At 54.9% G+C, this 18,874-nt stretch overlaps 1 protein-coding gene across 1 annotated transcript; it reads left to right on the forward strand.

The window, feature by feature from the left end:
• The first annotated feature begins 2,621 nt into the window (after positions 1-2,621).
• Positions 2,622-13,731, forward strand: CX3CL1 (C-X3-C motif chemokine ligand 1). Its single transcript, XM_021704459.2, has 3 exons — positions 2,622-2,766; positions 8,849-8,969; positions 10,681-13,731. Exons 1-3 carry the CDS (start codon positions 2,697-2,699, stop codon positions 11,711-11,713), a joined length of 1,224 nt encoding a protein of 407 aa, XP_021560134.2. The 5' UTR covers positions 2,622-2,696; the 3' UTR covers positions 11,714-13,731.
• The last annotated feature ends 5,143 nt before the right edge of the window (positions 13,732-18,874 follow it).

Below are 18,874 nucleotides of genomic sequence, written 5' to 3' on the forward strand. Positions count from 1 at the left end.
GAACCTGGCGTACTTGCCTCTGGGTCCCCGATCCCACCACAGTGCCAGGCACACACCAGGGCTTACCAGCAAACCCCAATGGCTCCTGCATGCAAGGAACTGCGAAGGTCCTTCGTTTTATGACCTCCCCCAGTGAGTGAGTTGGTGAAGTGGCTATTAGCATCCCATTCTACAGATGGGGAAGCTGAGGCTCAGAGAGGTTAAGTAACTTGCCAAAGGTGATTCTTCTAAGTGGTGGGATCACGTTTGCCTGATTGGCTGACCTGAAAGCCTAGTTACTGTGTCCAAACTGAGTCATCTAAACTCAGTCCTTAACGCCTGGGTAAGATAGGTGGGGCTGACCATTCCGATTTTGTGGCGGGAGGCGCTGGGCCGGAAGAGGGTAGGGGATGTCCCCAAGGGCTGAGCAAGGAAAAGCAGAGCTGTACTTTGTGTTTTGACACCTGGGCGTCACCTCACTTAATTCTCAGCTGTCCTCACAGTGGGGATGGAGGGAGGTGGTGTAGCCTCCTGGTCATGAGCTCAGACTCCAAGGCCAGTGGGCTGGGGCAAACCCGGCTCCCCTACTTCTTGGCTGGTGATCATCAGGAGGAGCCCAGCTCCCTCTTGCATTCCTCAGTTTCCCCATCCATAAAACGGACCACGATAGTGGTGTTTTGCTCACACGCCGGGCCCTGGTGACCCAGGTTAATCACACAACGCACTTAAAACAGTGCCTGTCTCGGAGTAAGTGTGCACTCAGAGAGGTAGGGAAGCTGCCAAAGATCACACAGTAGAGCCAGAGCTGGGACCGTGGGATTCCAAAGCCCCTGCTTCCTAAATACTTCTTTGGAGCAAAGTCTGGGGCCAGGGGAACAAGGATCTTAACCCTCCAAATCCCTGCCCAACCTGGCTCTTGGTCTTTATGAAGTGTGGGGCTTCCCAGGACTTGTCCCTTGCCTCTCCTCTTCCCCACATGCCTTCCCCTCCCCAGCCCCTTTCATCCCTTGCCCCTTCTTCTCCCACTGCTCCCCTTCCCTTCCCTTCCTCCCTCTCTTCTTTCTCCCCCTCCATCTGCCCCCTCCTTCATCTGCTCCTACCTCCATGGGCAGAGCAGAAAGAACCTTGGGCTGCAGGTGTTATCACACCTTGTCCCTCTCTGGGCCTCAGTTTTCCCAGTCATAAGATGAAGGGGCTGGACAACGGAAATGTGAAGGTCACCTGCTTTCTATCTGCATGGACTGGGCTGGATTCTCTGAGGCTGAATGCAACTGGTCCGTGCCAGGGGTGCTTCTCCCCATCGAGAAGGAGTGTCCAGCCTCCCACCTCAGTGCCCCAGCCCCCTACTGTGCTGGGTGGGAGGGGGAGCCTCTGGCCTTGGGAGCTGAGACCTCTCTGCCCAGCCCAGCCTAAACCAGCTGGCTCCATAGCCTGGGGCAGTGGCTCACAGACACACTGGTTTCGCAGGCTAGTTGCCAGAGACACCTAGATGGGAGTGGTGGGTTCATGGTTAACTCGGGCACCAGGCTGGGCTAGGCGACTGCTGGAGTCTTCTAGAGTCTCAGGGACTGTGGCCATTGTCTTCAGGGAAGGCTGTGCTGGAGAACACCTGCAGGTGTTTCTACGAGGCTGGTGGGAGCGGGCTGGTCCCACCTGGTCCTCCCAGCCCCACCTGGAAAGGAGCGAGGAGCGGGGAAGTCAGAGCTGCGAAGCTCCCTCCCCAGTGGTCGAGCCCAACTCCCTCCTGTGCAGAGAGGGAGCTGAGGCCCCCAAGAGAGGCAGGACTTCCCCCAGGGCACCTGCCAAGCCAAGGACAAGCTGAGACCACCGAGTGACCCAGGGTGAGGCCAGTGGCTGTGATGTTCCTTGCAGGGGCCAGAGCCAGGGCTGGCCGTAGGTGTGGAGGATGAAAGGAGAGATTGAGGAGCTGGAGGCAGGGAGGCCAGGGCTCTTTTCTGTGTCCTAACCTGCACACGCCCTTGCGCGCCTCTAGTCTGGTCTCCACCCTAGCTCTCTGAGTGACCTGGGGGGATCCCATCCCCTCTCTGGGCCTCAGTTTCCCCATCTGTCCCTATGAAATTGGGCTGGATCATTCTTCCAGCAAACATTGACTGGACTGAGCCCCTACTGTTTGCCAGGCTCCATGCTGGGCTCGGAGATACACTGATGAATGAGGTCCCCCCAGGAGCCGGGGCTTCAAGGGGGAAAGGTTGGGGGTCCTTCATGATGTGGGAGAGATACCTCTCCCAGACCAAAGGAGAGCTTGTCAGAGCCAGACTCTAGGGTCCTGAGTCCCTCCTGGCTTGCCGGCAGCCAGCACTCCCCAGCCTGCCCTTTTGTTTCGTGGCCCACTTAGGGCTAGGGCCCCAGGTGCCAGCTCCCGAGGTGGGTAGCCCCAGCAGATGGGGGGAGAGAAGGCCCTTTGAATGCTCTCAGGCCTGGTCCAGCCTCCACCCCCACCGCCCCCCAGGCCGGAGCCCAGAGCCTGAGCTGGCTCCGTTCCCTGGCAACATCCTGAAGAATCCAGCCGCCGCACACTGGCTGGCTCCCTTCCTTTCCCCTCCCACCCGCTGCCTGCCGGCTGGAGGCGGAGGCTGGGGCAGCAAGCCCCATTATAAAAAGCGACAGAGCTCAGGCAGCGAGGGAACAGCACTTGGCTCACGCACCGGCCCCGGCCCCGCCTGGACCCCCGCCTGGACCCTCAGCCGCCCGCAGCCATGGCTCCTCCGCCCTTCTGGGGGCTGCTCCGCTTGGCTGCCCTCTGCCATCTGACCGCACTGCTGGCCGGTGAGTGGGGCGGGCTCCTGCACGAGCTAGGTAGGGGAGCCTCCGGCCCCACTTGTGCCCTTCAGGCCTGATACCAGGGCCCCCAGACCCCACCTGGGTAAGGTCCACAGCAGCTCCTCCCAGAGGGTGTGGTGGAGGGGGCTGGGCTCCTCCCTGACCCCAGATTTGGGGCTGCCCCTCCCGCTGGAAAGTTTCCAGGCTCCAGGGACTGCCCGCCTGGCCCAGTGAGCCAGGCGGCTACGGCTTGGCAGCGCAAAGAGGTGGTGTGGGTAGCACACGGGTGCCAGGCACAAAGGGGGTGTTGCGGGGGAGGGAGACAGGGAAGGCTGAGCAGGTTCGTGCTGGGCACGGGGGCGGGGGGGGGGGGGGCGGTGGGCAGCCCTGGTTTACAGTGGGCTGGGTCTCCCCTCCCGGGGTTAATGTGTAACCTGAAACCCTGACTCCTGAGTCTCAAGTCACAGTTAGGATTTTCTCCTGCCCTGATTTCGAGTAGGGGGCCCAGGACCAGTAGAGATCAAGGTCATTGCAGATCATGGATTGGGCTTGTTGCTCTTGTTCTGGTCTGCAGCCCCAGTCCCTCTGCCTGTATCTCGACCATGCTACCGTCCTCCTCCTCCAAGCATAGCTCAGAAAAGGCTTTCACCTCCAGATACTGGCTCTCTGGAGCCCAGGACCTGGTAGGGCATGATGTCTTCATCCCACTGACATGATTAAGATGGAGGCCCAGGGAGGTCTAGAAACTGGCCCGAGGATGCAGAGCCAGCAAGTAGGGCCGGAGAGAGCCTGGCTGCGTGCTCATCACCTCTGTGGGCCACATGGCCTCTGAGAACTGTTTGAGCTAGACCGGCTGGCACGTTGAGGCTCAGAGAGGCTCATAAGCAAGTGAGCCTTGGGGGCACACAGCAAGTCTGGGAGGATGAAAACGGTCTCAAGCTTCCAGGACACCCCTATGGAACACGCCGTCTTTCGAGTCCCTCTATGTGGGGGAAACCAACCAGCAGGCCAGGGAACAGGTGGGTGGGGGGCAGTAGGGGCCAAGGGCTGCTAGCCTCCTGCTTTGTGGGCTTGAACCCCGAGGCCAGAGGTGTTTGGAGATAGTGAGCCCTGAAAGACAGGGAGTCAGATGGAGGTCACTTTGCCGTAGCCATGACCCTGAGTGGGGTCTTGCCTTCTTTGGTCCCATGTACCGCACCGTGAAATGTAACTATTGCCTCTTGGTGCCGTGGGGCTCCAAAGCCTACGAGGGTATTTTGGAAGTGGGAGGAGGATTACTTATAGGAAGCCTGGCGGTGGGTGCAGGGGGAAGGGTTCCTATGCTAAGATGAAGACGGGGTGGTGAGTGGGCCGGGGGTGCCCTGGACACTCTTGTTTATAGCCTAAGGCTCTAGGACATCAGGTTTCTGCCCTAATCTTGGTCACTGACTTCGCTGGAAGATACACTATTTCAACCTTTCTGAGCTTGAGTTTTGCCTCCTCCTCCGGGCATTTGGCCAGGCCCACCTTGGAGGTCCTCACCCACACTGTCATTTGTGGCTCTGAGAGATGCCCTGGGAGCCCCTGCAGGACGAGGGGGCGGTCCTGAAGCCAGAGAGGCCCTGGGGTGGAGGTTGGGGGGCTGGGGGTTTCTAGCTGGTGCAGGGCGGCTGCGTCAGTCCCCAAATGTGGGTTTGCGGGGCTGTGTCAGGCAGGAGGCTCCTCTGCTTTATATAACCAACCTGCAGATACAAGTCAGAGCAGAGAATTTTCTCACCGAGCACTGACGCATTCACTCCTACTCAAGCCCCAGCAAGAAAGAGGGAAAAAAAAAATCTCTTTTAAGCTGCTGTGGTCTGCCCCCCAATTAGCTGTGGAGGCGGATGGGGAAGGCAGGGAAGGCTAACTTCAGAGTGTCAGATCCAGGCCCCCGTGGAATTTAAATAAAAATTCCTCTATTCCTTCGTTGGTTACAATTTTATGTGTCACAAAGCGCTTCCTTGTGCATTTTGTTCATTCATTGAGCAAATATTTAGTGGACATCAGCTATGTGCCAGGTACTGTTGTAGGGGCTGAGTTCACATCAATGAATAAAACTGCCGAAGATTCCAGACCTCAGAGTGCTGAGCACCAACTGGGGAAGACAAGATGATACAAAAAATATATTAGTAAACAATTTGGTCTGTTAGAAAAACAGGCTGTGATTTAAAAAAAATATATGGAGAGAGAAGGTTGCAGGGGGAGGTGTTGAGATTTTAAGTAGGGGTCAGGGAAGACCCTTGGAGAAGGGGACACTGAGGGAGGTGAGGGAAGATCCTTGTGGCTATCTCTAAGGCAGTGGTTCTCAGTGGGTGATTTGGCCCCTCAGGGGCATTTGGCACATTTCTGGAGACATTTTTGTCATTAGAGATGTCCCAACATTTTTGGTTGGTGGATGCTCAGAAATCTAGTGGGTGGAGGCCAGGGATGCTGCTTAAATATCTTACAGTGCACAAGACAGTTCCCATGATGAAGAATTATCTGGTCCAAAATGTCGATGGTGTTGCTGTTGAGCAAACCCCACTCTAAGGGTCCAGATATTTAAAAATCTTTATTCTCACAACCACCCTATGAAACAGATATTACCATGTCCATTTTACAGGTAAGGGAACTGAGGCTCAGAGAGCTTAAATGACTTGTCCAGGTCACACACCTGAGCAATGGCTGAAGCCTTCTCTCTATCATCTTGCTGGGAGACCCAGAACATTCTTGTCTTTTCCTGCCTGTAAGCCTCTTAGCAGTCCTTGAGGTCCAGCCTAAAGGATTCTTCCTCTAAGAAGCCTCCCGTGATTACTTGCAGTGGGAAGTAGTCTCTCCCTTGTGCAAATCTCAGCACATTTGGGGGTATATTCTGCAACATGGTATTTCTACCTGGTACTTAAGGCTGTTTAGAACAGTGGGATGCCTAGAGGCTGGGAGGAAAACAAGATCTGCCACTAAGCAGCTGTGTGGCCTTGGGCTGGTCATTTAACCTCTCTGATTTTCAGTTTCTGCATCAGTAAAATCGGGATAACAATACTCCCTTTGGGGATGTTGGGAATTAATGAGAGCAGATGTGCCTCTGCTGAGCACATAGTCCAGTACACAGTATGTAGGTGCTCAACTAAGATAAGCTCTGGCACTTTGTGGGCCTGTCTTGGCTGCCCTTCAGGCTGAGACCTTCTGAGGGCAGAGACAGGCCTCCATCTGACTATGCCTCACAGCACCCAGCACAGGGAAGAGGGAATGGCAGCATTTATTGGTTGATGGAGTAAACACTGCAAGCTGATGGTGTTTATTGGGATTGAGGTATTCGCTCTAAGCTCAGCACCAGCACCAATGGGAGAAAGAGCTCAGGGTCAAGGACAAGAGAGCCTGGGCCTTTGCAGATACTCAAAGGTAATTCAAACAAATGTTGCCTCAATCAGGAAAGGGATGGAGAGATGGATGGATGGATGGATGTGGATGGATGGGCAGATGGTGAGGTAGGTGAAAGGATAAGTAGAATGAGACATTATTTCATTCAGTGAATATTTGTTGAGTATCCACTTTGTGCTGAGAAGCACTGTGACACCAAGCCTGACAAAGTCCCTGCCTTCCTGAAATTCATGTGGCAGTAAATGGCTGGCTGGCTGGAGGCATTATTTCCAATTACTGAAAAGAAAACTTCTGAGGAGAAACCCCCCTTCAGGTTAGTTACATAGCCCTTCCCCATGCAAAACCAAGAACAGAGCCTGGCCAAGGGTATGTAGGCATCGTGGCAGAGGGTGGGGGCTTTGGGGACAGGCTGCCTTTGTGGTTCTTTAAAGCCACAAAGCACGTGAACAGTGGTCTTCCCCACCCTGCGCCATAGAGTCGAGAGAGCCAACTGACCATACCTAGCCTATCCCTCCTGCCCCCCGGCAGCCTCCCCTCGGCTCCAGATGGCCTAAGACCCCTGCCAGACCAATGGGGGGGGGGGCGCTTCCTGGCTCTGTTCAGCAGGGCCTGGGGAGGATGCAGCTGAGTCATTCCAAAGTCCCTCCGGGGGAGAAGGCAGGTGAAAGGCAGCAAGGTAACTTTCACTTCCTGGTTCTTCAGAGAGGAAGGGCAGCCTGTGACTCAGGGACCAGCCACCGGAGTGCTTGCTGCCTGCCCCAGGAGCTGCTAGTGTTGCCCCTTGATGGCCCAGGCCAGTGCAGCCTGCAGGCCCCGAACCCCCCTTCCATAGTCGGGGTGGGCTGAGGCTAAGAGGAAGTGATGGCAGAGGAGGCGGCACATTCTAGAAGGGGCGTGTGTGTGCTTGCACCTGTATTTGGGAAGGCAGAGCATGTTTGCACGTTCACATCCTCGTAAATACTTGTGCATGAGCAGTAAGGGTCAGCTGGGGCCTCCCAGGCCCTGCCTGGCTGGAGAAGATCATTCAGCAATCTAGACTCCCCTGCCCTGGAAGTCCTGGCCTCTAGAATTTTGCAAAACCCTCTGGGATCTTGCTTCACCGCCTATGACCCTGACCCAGAGCTGAAGCTCAAGCTCTTCCTTATTTTTCACATACTGCTCTTGAGCTGACACCAAGGAGAATAAATTTTGCTGGAGATTTTAGGGGAAGGAGGAAAGAGGAAAAGCAGTGCAAACAACTTCAAATGTTTATATGAAATATTTGGTTCTCGGGGCCCCGGGGTGGTTAAGCGTCTGACTCTTGATTTCGGCTCAGGTCCTGATCTCAGGGTCGTGAGATCGAGCCCCTGGTCAGGCTCAGCGGGGCATCTGCTTGAGATTCTCTGCCTCTCCCCTTGCTTGTGCTCTCTCTCTCAGGTGTGCGTTCACTCTCTCTCTAAAATAAATAAATAAATCTTTATTATTTTTTTTCAAGATTTTATTTATTTATTTGACAGAGAGAGACACAGCGAGAGAGGAAACACAAGCAGGGGGAGTGGGAGAGAGAGAAGCAGGCTTCCCGTTAGCAGGGAGCCCGGTGCGGGGCTCGATCCCAGGACCCTGGGATCATGACCTGAGCCGAAGGCAGACGCTTAATGACTGAGCCACCCAGGCACCCCAAAAATAAATCTTTAAAAAAAGATTTGGGCTCTCAACTGTCTGTTGAGTCACCCCCCTCCTGTCCTGGGGTTTCTCTCTGGCTCTGTGCCATCAGCAGGCCCCTAGCCAGCCCCCTCAGCCCCTCACCCCTTGCACAACCCCCATCTCCACCCCTCCCCCTTATTCCTGCCCCCCTAAATTGCCCAGGGGACTCCAAATGACCCCCTCGGTTCCCCTCAGCAACTGCTGCCAAACTCATCTTGGCTCTTCACGGCAGAACAAAGGGTACCCTACTCACTGGACCCCACCCCAGCCTCCTTAGAAGGCGACTGTACTTCCACATTTAACACTTTTTATTTGTTCCATGTGCCCAGTCATATGAATGCCTTTACATGGTTTTGTGGCGGGGGGGCGGGTTCATATGTGCCGTCCTGTTTGTTGGTGTGTGTGGATGCATCATAGGGTGGGCATATGATGTGTGTCTCAGAGGTCGTGGAAATCCACGAACATGGATCAGCCTGACAGGGAGGAACGGTGTGTGTATGTGGTGGGTGGAGGGTCGGGGGCGATAGTTGAGCAGGTGACTTACTGGGGTAAAGGGAGTGGGGGGGGGTACATAGAGCCATGGGCCCAGAAGGGGCCAGAGCCTGGCCTGGTAGGAGAGCCCGTTCCCTCACTTGCGGGCTGTGTGGCCTCAGGCAGATCCCTGTCACTCTCAGACTTGTCCTCTCTTCTGTACAACTGACCAACGACAACTTAATTTTAAAAATTAAGCCCTCACTACTTACCAGGCAGTAGGAGCTTTATAAGCAAGAATTCATTTTCATTAATTTTTATAACATCCCTGTGAGGTAGATACTATCATTGTCTCTATTGTACAGGTGGGGAAACTGAGGCATGGAGAGGTTTGGTGGGGGGAGGGGGAACAGGGGGGCTGAGGTCAAGGGTGCTGAAGACCAGGGTGTGCAGGGCAGGAGCTGTGGCCTGGATGGTGCGGCTGGCATGAGCTGGCCTGGGACTGGGAAGCCAGATGCCCCTGGACAGTCCTGCTGACTGGGGGCCTCTGTGGGCTCAGGACAGCACCTCGGTGTGAAGAAATGCAACACGACCTGCAACAGGATGACCTCGGAGATTCCCGTGGCCTTACTAGACCACTACCATCGAAATCAAGAATCCTGCGGCAAGCCTGCTATCATGTAGGTACTGGCCTCTTGGCCTCTGCGAATCCCCATCCACATCTTTATTTTTCATCTGGGCTCCTGCCAAGGGCCTCAGCAAATTGCTCCTCCTGCTCCTGCCTCCTGGCCCGTGGCTGACCTTAATATCTGCCCCCAAGGGTAAAGGTTGGGAGCAGTTTCCTGAAAGGCCTGGGGCCTGGGGCAGCCACAGCGGGTGGTGTGTTTCAGGTGGCAGTCGAACCCGCTGCATTTCTTGGGGACGTCAAGCACGGTGGTCTGAGAGCGCAGGTTCCAGACTCCAACCAATGTGGTGCAAATCCTGGCTCCATCACTTAGAAGGGGGGCTGGGGGTGGTGGTCCAGTTGCCTACCCTCTGGGCCATAGTTTTCCTTATCTGTAAAATGGATAGTTGGGAGGATGACAGGGGATAGTGCAAATAAGCAGCTTGGCAGGGTGCCCAGAAGCTGTTGCAATAACAGAGATTATTATCCACACTTGACAGTGGGGGACACAGGATCCTTGTGAGGCTTCGGGCCAGTCTACAGACTGGTTCTCAAAGTACAGAGCTCAGCGAAAAGAAGTCGTGTGCTTCATTCCACCGACTGTGCAGCTGCTAAGAGGGGCATGGGGGCTACTGCCTGAGCTCTCCTCCCCTCGCCTGTTGAGGCTTGCTTCCCCCAGACTCCCCCAATTATTTGCTTCTGTTTTCTAGGTAAAGAGGAAGTGGGAAGCCCCAGGGAGGGGACCATGGCCGTGGGCCGCACCTTGCCTCTGGGGGCCTGAAGCGTTATGCTTGCTTCCTGCACTTCTCTGGTTTCCTCAGCGAACCAGAGCCATGCACATTCACATGACCTCTCTGAGCCTCGGTTTTCTCATCTGTAAAATGGGGATGGTCGCCATAGCCACCTCTCGGGATGGGTGGGAGGTTTAAATAGGCAAAATGCCTAGCACAGAGGTGTGGAGCATGAGCTCCTGTCAGCTCTGAGCTGTGTTCTAGGCAGTGAGCCAGCCACACCCAGCTTCGGAGGAAGCTCAAGATTTAGATGGCACTCGCGGTCCCAACGGGACCCCCGAATATGTGGCTGGAGCTCACTCAGTGTGCTTTCGGCCTGAGGAGACACACTAAGAGGTAGAGGTCCAGAGGGCAGCCTGTAACTGAGGGAGCAGAGGAAGGGACATTTGGGTCAGCTCCTTCCAGAGAAAGGAGGCCCCACTCCAGAGCTCACCAGTCACACACCTGGCAGCAGGGAACACTGGTGGACAGCTCCCCCCAGTCAGAAGGCACAGCCCAGAGCTCCCTGCCTTAATGGTGAAGACATTATTATTATTAACATCGTTATCATTTTCGGCTGTTACTCTGAGCCAGGTGTTTTACATAATTTTCTTTTTTTTTTTTTTTACAATAACACTGAAGTGGGTGACCAGCTTGTCCCAGTTTTCTGGGACTTTCACAAAAAGTCCTGTATCTTGAGGAACCCCCTCAGTCCCAGCTCTTCTGGGGAGGCTGGTCACGCTACAGAAGGTAGGTATGCTATCTCGATTTCTCAGGTGAGGACACGCAAGTTCTAGGAGTCAAGCGGCCTGAGCTAATCAGCTCACAGCTCACAGCTGAATAAGGGGTGGGAGCAGGGTTTCCAGCCGGGTCTGTTCACCTGCAGAGCAATTTTTTGATGCTTCTACTCCACGTGGCATCTGGGCATCACTGGGTCCCTGTTTTCCTTTCTTGTAGCTTGAGGACGAAAAAGAACAGAACCTTCTGTGCTGATCCAAAGGAGAAATGGGTTCAGAAAGCCATAGCACATCTAGAACGCCAGACTGCTGTTCCAAATCGAAATGGCGGCACGTTCGAGAAGCAAATCGGTGTGGGTGAGCCCAGGACCACCCCGGCCGCCAGGGGAATGGACAGGCCTGCGGTCACAGAGCCCAAATCCACCCAGGAAAACAGTGGCCAGGAGGCACAGAGGGCCTCGGGGACTTCCTCAGAGCTGCCAACAGGAGTGGCTGATTCCTGGGGGACCAGGTTCCCCTCCACTCCAAAGGCTCCGGATGGAGGACCTCCAGCTGGGTCCCAGAAAACTGAGTTTTTCAACGCTGCTACCCTCACCACCGCAACGTCCTGGCAGAGTTCTGCTGCCTACAAACCCGGGTCGGGCCTCTGGACGGAGGGAAAGGCCTCTGAGGCCCTCCCCACCCAGGCCCCCTCCACCCAGGCCCCCTCCACCGAGGCCCCCTCCACCCAGGCCCCCCCTACCCACACCCCCACCATTTCACACACAGCCTCAGAGGACAGTGTTGGCCCTGAAGGCCAACCTGTGTGGGTCACAGGAGACAATCCCATGCCAGAGAACTCTCTAGGGCCTGAGGAGATGGATCCCACCTCAGCTCACACGGATACTTTCGGGGGGCCTGACGGCACGCCCCGTCTCTCCACGGTCCCTGTCTCCTCTCAAAGGGTCCCCAGCAGGGAGCCAGTGGCCTCAGGCAGCTGGACCTCCAAGGCGGAGGAGCCCATCCATGCCACCGTGGACCCCCAGAGGCTGGGTGTCCTCATCACTCCCGTCCCCGACTCGCAGGCAGCTACCCGGAGGCAGGCGGTGGGGCTGTTGGCCTTCCTTGGCCTCCTCTTCTGCCTGGGGCTGGCCATGTTTGCCTATCAGAGCCTCCAGGGCTGTCCCCGCAAGCTAGCCGGGGACATGGTGGAGGGGCTTCGCTATGTCCCCCGGAGCTGTGGCAGCAACTCCTATGTTCTGGTGCCAGTGTGAGCTGGCCCCCTGCCTGCCTCCAGTTGTTCGGCTCCGACAGCTGCCTGGGGTCCCCCGTCCTCACACCCACCCTCACCCAAGGGCCTGACCTGAGCTGGGGTGATCAGAGCGAGGAGGCAGGCTCTTCCACGCGCAATGGCTCCCGGCTCCCGGGCATACGCCAGGAGGCCACCCTTGATCGCTGTTGACCCCCTGGGGACAGAAGTGGTGGCCTCTGCAACTCACCCCAATGTCCCCAAGTCAGGAAACTTCTGCTGCTGGCTGGTGAGAGGTTCCCTTTGACACAGTCCCAGACCCGATGAACAATTATTTATTAGAAAATGCCCAGCCCCTCGGGGTCACATCCCCATCTCACAAATGAGCCTCAGGCCAGGCCCCCTCTGCCCGCTCCCTCAGACCTCATCGTGTCTCTCGGTCCCGCTGCAGTCGCCAGTCACCCCGGCCACCTGCGGTGCTATCTCCCCCGTCCCCTGTACAGAGCCCACACCCAGCCGGGGACCTGTCTTTTCTTGCATGAGCCTAGTGTGGTGTTCCCTGGGACTGCTCCCGGGAAGGCTCTGCCCTCCGTTAGGCATCGTGGGAAGGGGACATGAAGTGACCTGGTGGCTTGGATGGTTTTTCTTCTCCCCAGTCGATGCCGTGCGTTGGCGGAACCTCGGCTGTGGGTGTGAAGGCTGGGGTTCTCGGCCCAGGTCCACCACCAACCCAGCAGGACATTCGTACCTCTGCTTCTCCGTCTGTGGAAGGAAGGAGACGTGGCAAATGTGTGACGATAACTTGTACACTGATGGGCATCACTCATTGATCCAGAGACCCCTGTTCGCAGACCGGGGGTGTAGCCTCACCACAGAATACCCTAGCCGGGCTTCACCCATCAGGGAGCCTGGCACATCGGTGGGCCCTGTGCCTTCAGGGGGTGGGGGGGGTGTGTCAAGGAAGGGATCTGAAAGCTCAGGTCCTGCTCCGTGGGAGGGAGTCAGCTCTGTGGGCCCCCTGAGTGGGGACTGGGGGGGGTGCTTGAGGGGCAGGCCGGTGCCTGGCTTGGAGAGCAGCCCTCCCAGAGTCCACCAGGCTCGCAGGGACGTGGAGACAGCCTGTGGGACAGGCTGAGGAGGAGGGAAGGCCTGCAGGCTCCTGGGAAGGCTGAGGTGCTCAGGGAAGGGAACCCGGGGGTGGGGAGGCTGCTGGGAGCAGCTCCATGCCCGAGTCAGGGACTTGGGCCCCGGGCGTTTGCTGTTTCTTTCCTGCAGCCTGGCTTCCCCCCCTGCCCCGTCTCTCGCTCCCTAAAAACACTGCTGTCCCCATTCCAGGATCTTCCCTCACCTTCCTGCCCACCACAGGCAGGGCTAGGGATTTCCAGGACATCTTCCATGAGATCAGAACCCACCGTTGAAACTTGAGGTTTCGTGTTTACCTCTGAAAGAGACTCCGTCCTATGGGGAGGGAAGTTGTGGGCACAAAGTCAGGGTTTCCCTTTTTGGCTGCTGGCCTCACCCCTCAGGGTCCCTGATGGCAGCTCCCCACCTTCCTCAAAGGTCCCCGTAGGTGACCCTTGCCTTCCTCTACCTGGGGAGCCTCCCACGGACCAGGGTGGGTGACACTCCACTTGTCAGATAGATGCTCAGAGGAAGCAGACACAGCTCTGGTCCACAGAGAGGGGGCAGCCACCCGAGTCCACCCAGCCCTCCTGCACCCCCTGCTGGGCATGACCTGGGATGTTGGGGCCTGGCTCTAGTGGGGGGCACTCTGACGGCTCAGAGGGCAGGCAGCCGGTCTGAATGCACTTTTGGGGGTTCCTCGAGGCTGGTGGGAGACCCTTCAATGGGTGGAGCTCTCCTACTTTTGTGAGCAATTAGCTGGGAGCAGCTAGTCCCCCTTCCACGGATTTGATTAGTTCTCCCAAGCAGGACACGGACAAGGACAATTTGGGGGGAACTTTGGAAGGAGTTGGTTGATCCTTTTGCTTTTCCAACCCTATCACCAATGTCTGTGCCATTTTGTATTTTACTAATAAAATGGAAAAGTCTTGTGAATCGAATAACGTAGCTTTTTCTAGGGCAGGCTCAGCAACTGGAGCCTCAGGGGCAATGGAACAAGGGAGGGGGCCAAGAATCTCTGGGTCCAGCCTGCCTGGGGCAGAGTGGCAGGAACTTTTACAGTCAGCAGGAGAAGCAGCACTGGGGATGGGGGTGAGGAGGATTGAGCCCCTGGCCTGGCTCTGTTCTGCCCAGCTGTGTGACACTGAGCAGGGCCTTTACCTCTCTGAGCCTGTATAAAATCAGATGTGAGATTTCTCCTAGTGGTTCCCATCCGTGGCAGGAATCAGAATCCCTTATGCAGCCACCCCACCCTTCCCCGTGACTACTAAACCACCATCTCAGGGGCCTTGGTATCACCATTAGTGATCTGATGACCCATGGGAGCGAACTGGGCCACATTTTCCTCTTTGCTGCCTTGACTCACTGCTGGTCCAGATTAAGATCAAAAGCGATTATTTCTCAAGGGACTTGGGTGTTCAGAGATATGACCCAAACACAAACCTCCTCGTGGTCCCTAAGCCCTCCAGTGTCCCAGGGTGGCATCCCAAGAGCTGCCATGTACAGTTGTGCAGCTTGGGAACTGCACCAGGTGCCACAGACCAAGTCCAGCCTCTTATTACACAGTACTTCATGGATCCGAAGGTGCGCATTTTTTCCACATTGTGGTATCTTTGGGATTGGGGTTTGTCTTACAATCAATGGCTTGTCATAGTTTAATCGACAGGTCTTGTTTTCTTTACTGGTTGTTTATTAAATATCAGAATGTCTCACAACCAATGGCAGTTTAGGTTTGATGTATACACGGAATTTTTAAAAATCAGAGACAGCATTTAAAAATCAGGAAACTACACACACAAACCCACTCTTCCGTGACTGGGAAGGTCTTCTGGCCCCACTAGGTGTGTGACCTGCAGTCGGACAGGGGCTGGGTGGGCCCCAAGCAGCGGCTGCCTCTGGAGATGGGGCGAGGCCAGGGTGAGACACCCTGCCCCCCCACATCCTCTAGCATCCCCTCCACCCCCTCGTGCTCCTGGAGCCTGTGGCCACGTCAGGCCATGCCATTTATGATTGCCCTTCTCTCGTTTGTCTCAAAGCAAGGATATTTTTGTCCCAGCCCGAGTCTCCACCAAAAGCAGGACAAGGAAAAACAGATCACGATGGGCACATGACTTCGCTTCTACCCTGCTGGCTTCCTTCTTCATTTCACTACCTGCCAAACCCTATAGACACTTGGGTTTGAGGTTCCTGCAGGAGTCTGAGTTTGCTGCCCCTTCGCAAGCTATAAATTCTAGTACTTCCTTCAGCAGCGAGCCACTCTCCCTGTGCCCCCTCCAACCCATTTCCCCCTGCTTTTGCCCATTCCCACCCCCAATGAGGAGCTCAGAGACGAGGTCACAGGTCTTCAGCCTCTCCCTGAACCCCATCCTTCCTGCAACACGGAACACCAGTAGAGGCTTGGCAATGGACCTAGGTGTCCCTGCTTTGTTTGATTTTTTAAATCACATCCTTAGGTGAGGAACTCCTCATGCTCCCCAAGAGGATGGAGGGTGGGAGAAACCTGTATTCGGGCTCAGGCCAGAGCAGTTCCCCAGAGATCCTGGAATGTTCTGTGTTCTCTCGCTTACGGAGCTACACTCCAGCTCAGGTGGTACCCAGATTCACGCAGAGTTTGCTGGAGACTCAGAAATCTCCGATTGGGCTTGTCAGGTCTCTGAGCCATGATGGTGGATAATAACAGCCAAAGCTTATTTAATGTTTACCAAGTGCCAGGCAGTGCGCTAAGTTCTTTGCATAGAATGTCCCCATCTTACAGGTGAGGAAAGTAAGGCTCTCAAAGCACACGTGATTTGCCCAGGGTCACACATGTGACCTGGAGTCTTTCTCCAGCACTTGAATCTTAGCCACCGTTTCTGAAAGTATGAGCCACAGATTCTTAAAAGTATAGATGCCCGATCCCACTTCAGAGCTACTGGATCCAGACTCCAGGGGTGGGAGGGCTGGCGGGCTGCACCTTCAAGCTGCTGTCCCTGCCCCCACCCACCACTTCCTCTCCTGCCTGCCTCCTTTGCCCTGCACTGACTGCCCTCCAAATTAGGGATTTGGCACCTAGCCAAAGTTTTAGAGGCCCCGCCCCGCAGCCCTGCCCCTGCACCAGGCCAGCCCACTCCATCCCCCTCAAGGCTCGCAGGGTCCTGTGGGTGGTAGCTACCTACAGGCTCCTTACTCTGTGCCCTTTCTTTGCCACAAGTCCCCTTCCCCTCCCCTGTGCTCTCTGTACATTCCCTTTTGGGTGAGGCCAGGCAGAAAAACAAAGAAATGAATGGCTGGGAATTTCCAGGGTGAGGCTGAATAATAGGCTCCTGGGAGCTGCGTGCGTGCCTGTGTGCGTGTGTGTGTGTGTGTGTGCGTGTGTGTGTGTGTGTGTGTACATGCCCTGCTGTTCCTATGTCTGCAAGAGCTCCGGGGACCACTCGTGTCCCATTCAGTTCTGCTTAGTCATGTGCTTTCCTGGAGAAAGAATGTTTCAGCTGTTGGGATTTAAGAAAAGATCTAACACCAGGCTGACTCTCTTAAATTGACTGCAAACTCCACTAGCTGGACCAATGGGAGATCCTAATCTCCCCAAACTGATGGAAGAGAGGCCCCTCTCTTAAATCCAAGGGATCTCTTGCCCTCAAAGGACAGAGTAGAATTATTTGCAATGAGCACCTTGTGTGTGTGTGTGTGTGTGTTTTTTGTTTGTTTGTTTGTTTTACCACCAATACAGAAGCAGAATATAGCATGGAGATTTCTGGCTGTGTGGCTTCGGGCAAGTTGCTTAACTTCTCTGGGCCTCAGTTTTCTCCATGGCTCATAGCCAGCTCTCGGTAAACAGAACCTATGATCATGCAGTAGATGTTTCCAAAGGGTTTGAAACATCCTATTTCTATCCACTTTTGTTATTGGAGACCCAAGCGAGACTGTGGAATTATAAGATATCTATAAAGAAATGTAGTCTTCTTGGTTTTCAGGAAAGTAGGGTGAAGAAATGTTAGGGTGCCATTAAGCAGATAAGAATAATTTGGAATTTGCATAATTTTCCCCCTACACTAATAGAAGCCATTCAAGTTGAGGTAGCTTTTCTCCTATAAATTGCTTTTGAACTTGGCAAGGTCAAAACTCATGAATCCCTATTAACTGATACCAGACCAGCAAGACGTCTGAATCTCAGACTTGGACAGAAAGGGAAGTTTGTTAGTTTCAGGTCTGGGGAGACTGGGGTAGTCACTCTCCCTGCATATTTCCCGCTGGCTACCCCCAGGCACAGAGGAGGGTTGCTCTTCCTGCCCCCTTGGGGTGGACGGGGGCCACATGACTAGTTTTGGCCAGCGAGCTGAGAGTGCAAGAATGTGTATCACTAGATTCAACCACTGAATTGCTGAGAGACTCTTCAGAACTTTTAGTCCTTCTGGCTCAGCACCTCTAGCTTTCCAGAAAGTGACCGCTTCATTATTTTGGGTCTCCGATGATGGCAGCAGAGCCTCCAGCCATGGAAAAAGCTCCCGCTGACTTGTGTGGAAGAAAGAAACCTTTGTGGTTCTTAAGCCAGGGAAAGTTCAAGGTTACTTGTTATTGCAACATAACCTAGCCCATCCTGATTGATACAGCAATCAGGAAAAAGAAATATGTTGTTCCTTGACAAGTAGGAATGACTTGTCAATAACCTCAGGATGGTGTTAAAGGCTTGAAAACATTCCCTTAACCGGGGAGGAACAGCCTTTCAGGTATCTAGCTCGCCACTCTCCATTTGCTCTCTCTGCCGACGGGATGGTCAACGGTCACCCAGCTGTCTGGGTTTATCTGGAATTCTCGCTGAGTGGAGGTGGAAAGAAGGGCTTTGTAGTTTCTCTGAGATATGCTGACGCTTGGGAGCTCTCATGGCTCAGATACGCCGGTGATGGCTTCAGCGGACGAGGAAGTAAATGGTGAGAATATTAACATTGTTGAGCACCAGATATTTGCTAGATGATCTGGATCAACCAGTCTTTCGTGTACCTCTTAAGCCCAGCAGTCCAACCTGGGTAACCTGGACCTGTTGGCACAGGACTTTTGCACAATTGTAGGAACCAAGGGCACGGTCAGTGTCTTTGTTTTCCTGGAGGACTTCAGTTGGCCTGCTGGCTGCAGCCTTGCCTCTCTTGATATTGTTCCCCCAGTCTTTTTTTTTTAAGATTTTATTTATTTGACAGAGAGAGACACAGCGAGAGAGGGAACACAAGCAGGGGGAGTGGGAGAGGGAGAAGCAGACTTCCCGCTGGGCAGGGAGCCGGATGCGGAACTCGATCCCAGCACCCTGGGATCATGACCTGAGCCGAAGGCAGACGCCTAATGACTGAGCCACACAGGTGCCCCTGTTCCCCCAGTCTTGCTACCCAGCCCCCACCACTATGCCTTTGGCCACACATTTTTTTTACGTCCTCAAGTTGACCTCTCTTGTCCCTCTGAGCCATTGCACAGGCTGTTCCCCTGCCTGGAGCAACTCCCCCCTTCACTGTTCCTCTGGCAACTCCTACTCATCCTTTGGTCTCAGCTTAGATGTCACTTCCTCCAGGAGGCCTTCCCTAACTTCTTGGTTTCACGAAGTTTCCCTGCTATGGGTACTCACAGCACCTGCACCCAGGATAACCCTCACATGACCCAGCTGGGCCTGCTTATTTCACTGAGCTTCTGTAAGATCCATGAGGGTGAGGATGTGTGCGTCTTGTTCCGCTTTGTGCCCCAGTGACTACCACAGGTCTCGGAAGAAGTAAAGAGAGGAAGGGCCCGCATCCACTGCCATCCAGATCCCATTGGCGCTTCCTGACCTGGTGACTGTACCACATGGCTCTCTGATTGACGCAAAGCCACCCATCCATGTGGGGGGGCTGCATTTCAAGGCACTTCCTGGCAAAAAATATTGAATTGCCTCAAAGGGATCTCAGAGACTGAAAGGGGCCACTGTGAAGGTGCATCCAAGTCACTCTTGAACCCCTCTGGCCCTCCACCATCACACCTTGGTCTTGAAATTGCTCTCCAGGCCCAGCCAAGACCCCTGGGAAGCCTGGACTGGGTCACAGGCCTGACGGTCGTCCAGATTCTCTAG

The sequence above is a fragment of the Neomonachus schauinslandi genome, chromosome 16 (genome assembly GCF_002201575.2).
Source record: "Neomonachus schauinslandi chromosome 16, ASM220157v2, whole genome shotgun sequence".
Lineage (NCBI taxonomy): Eukaryota > Metazoa > Chordata > Mammalia > Carnivora > Phocidae > Neomonachus > Neomonachus schauinslandi.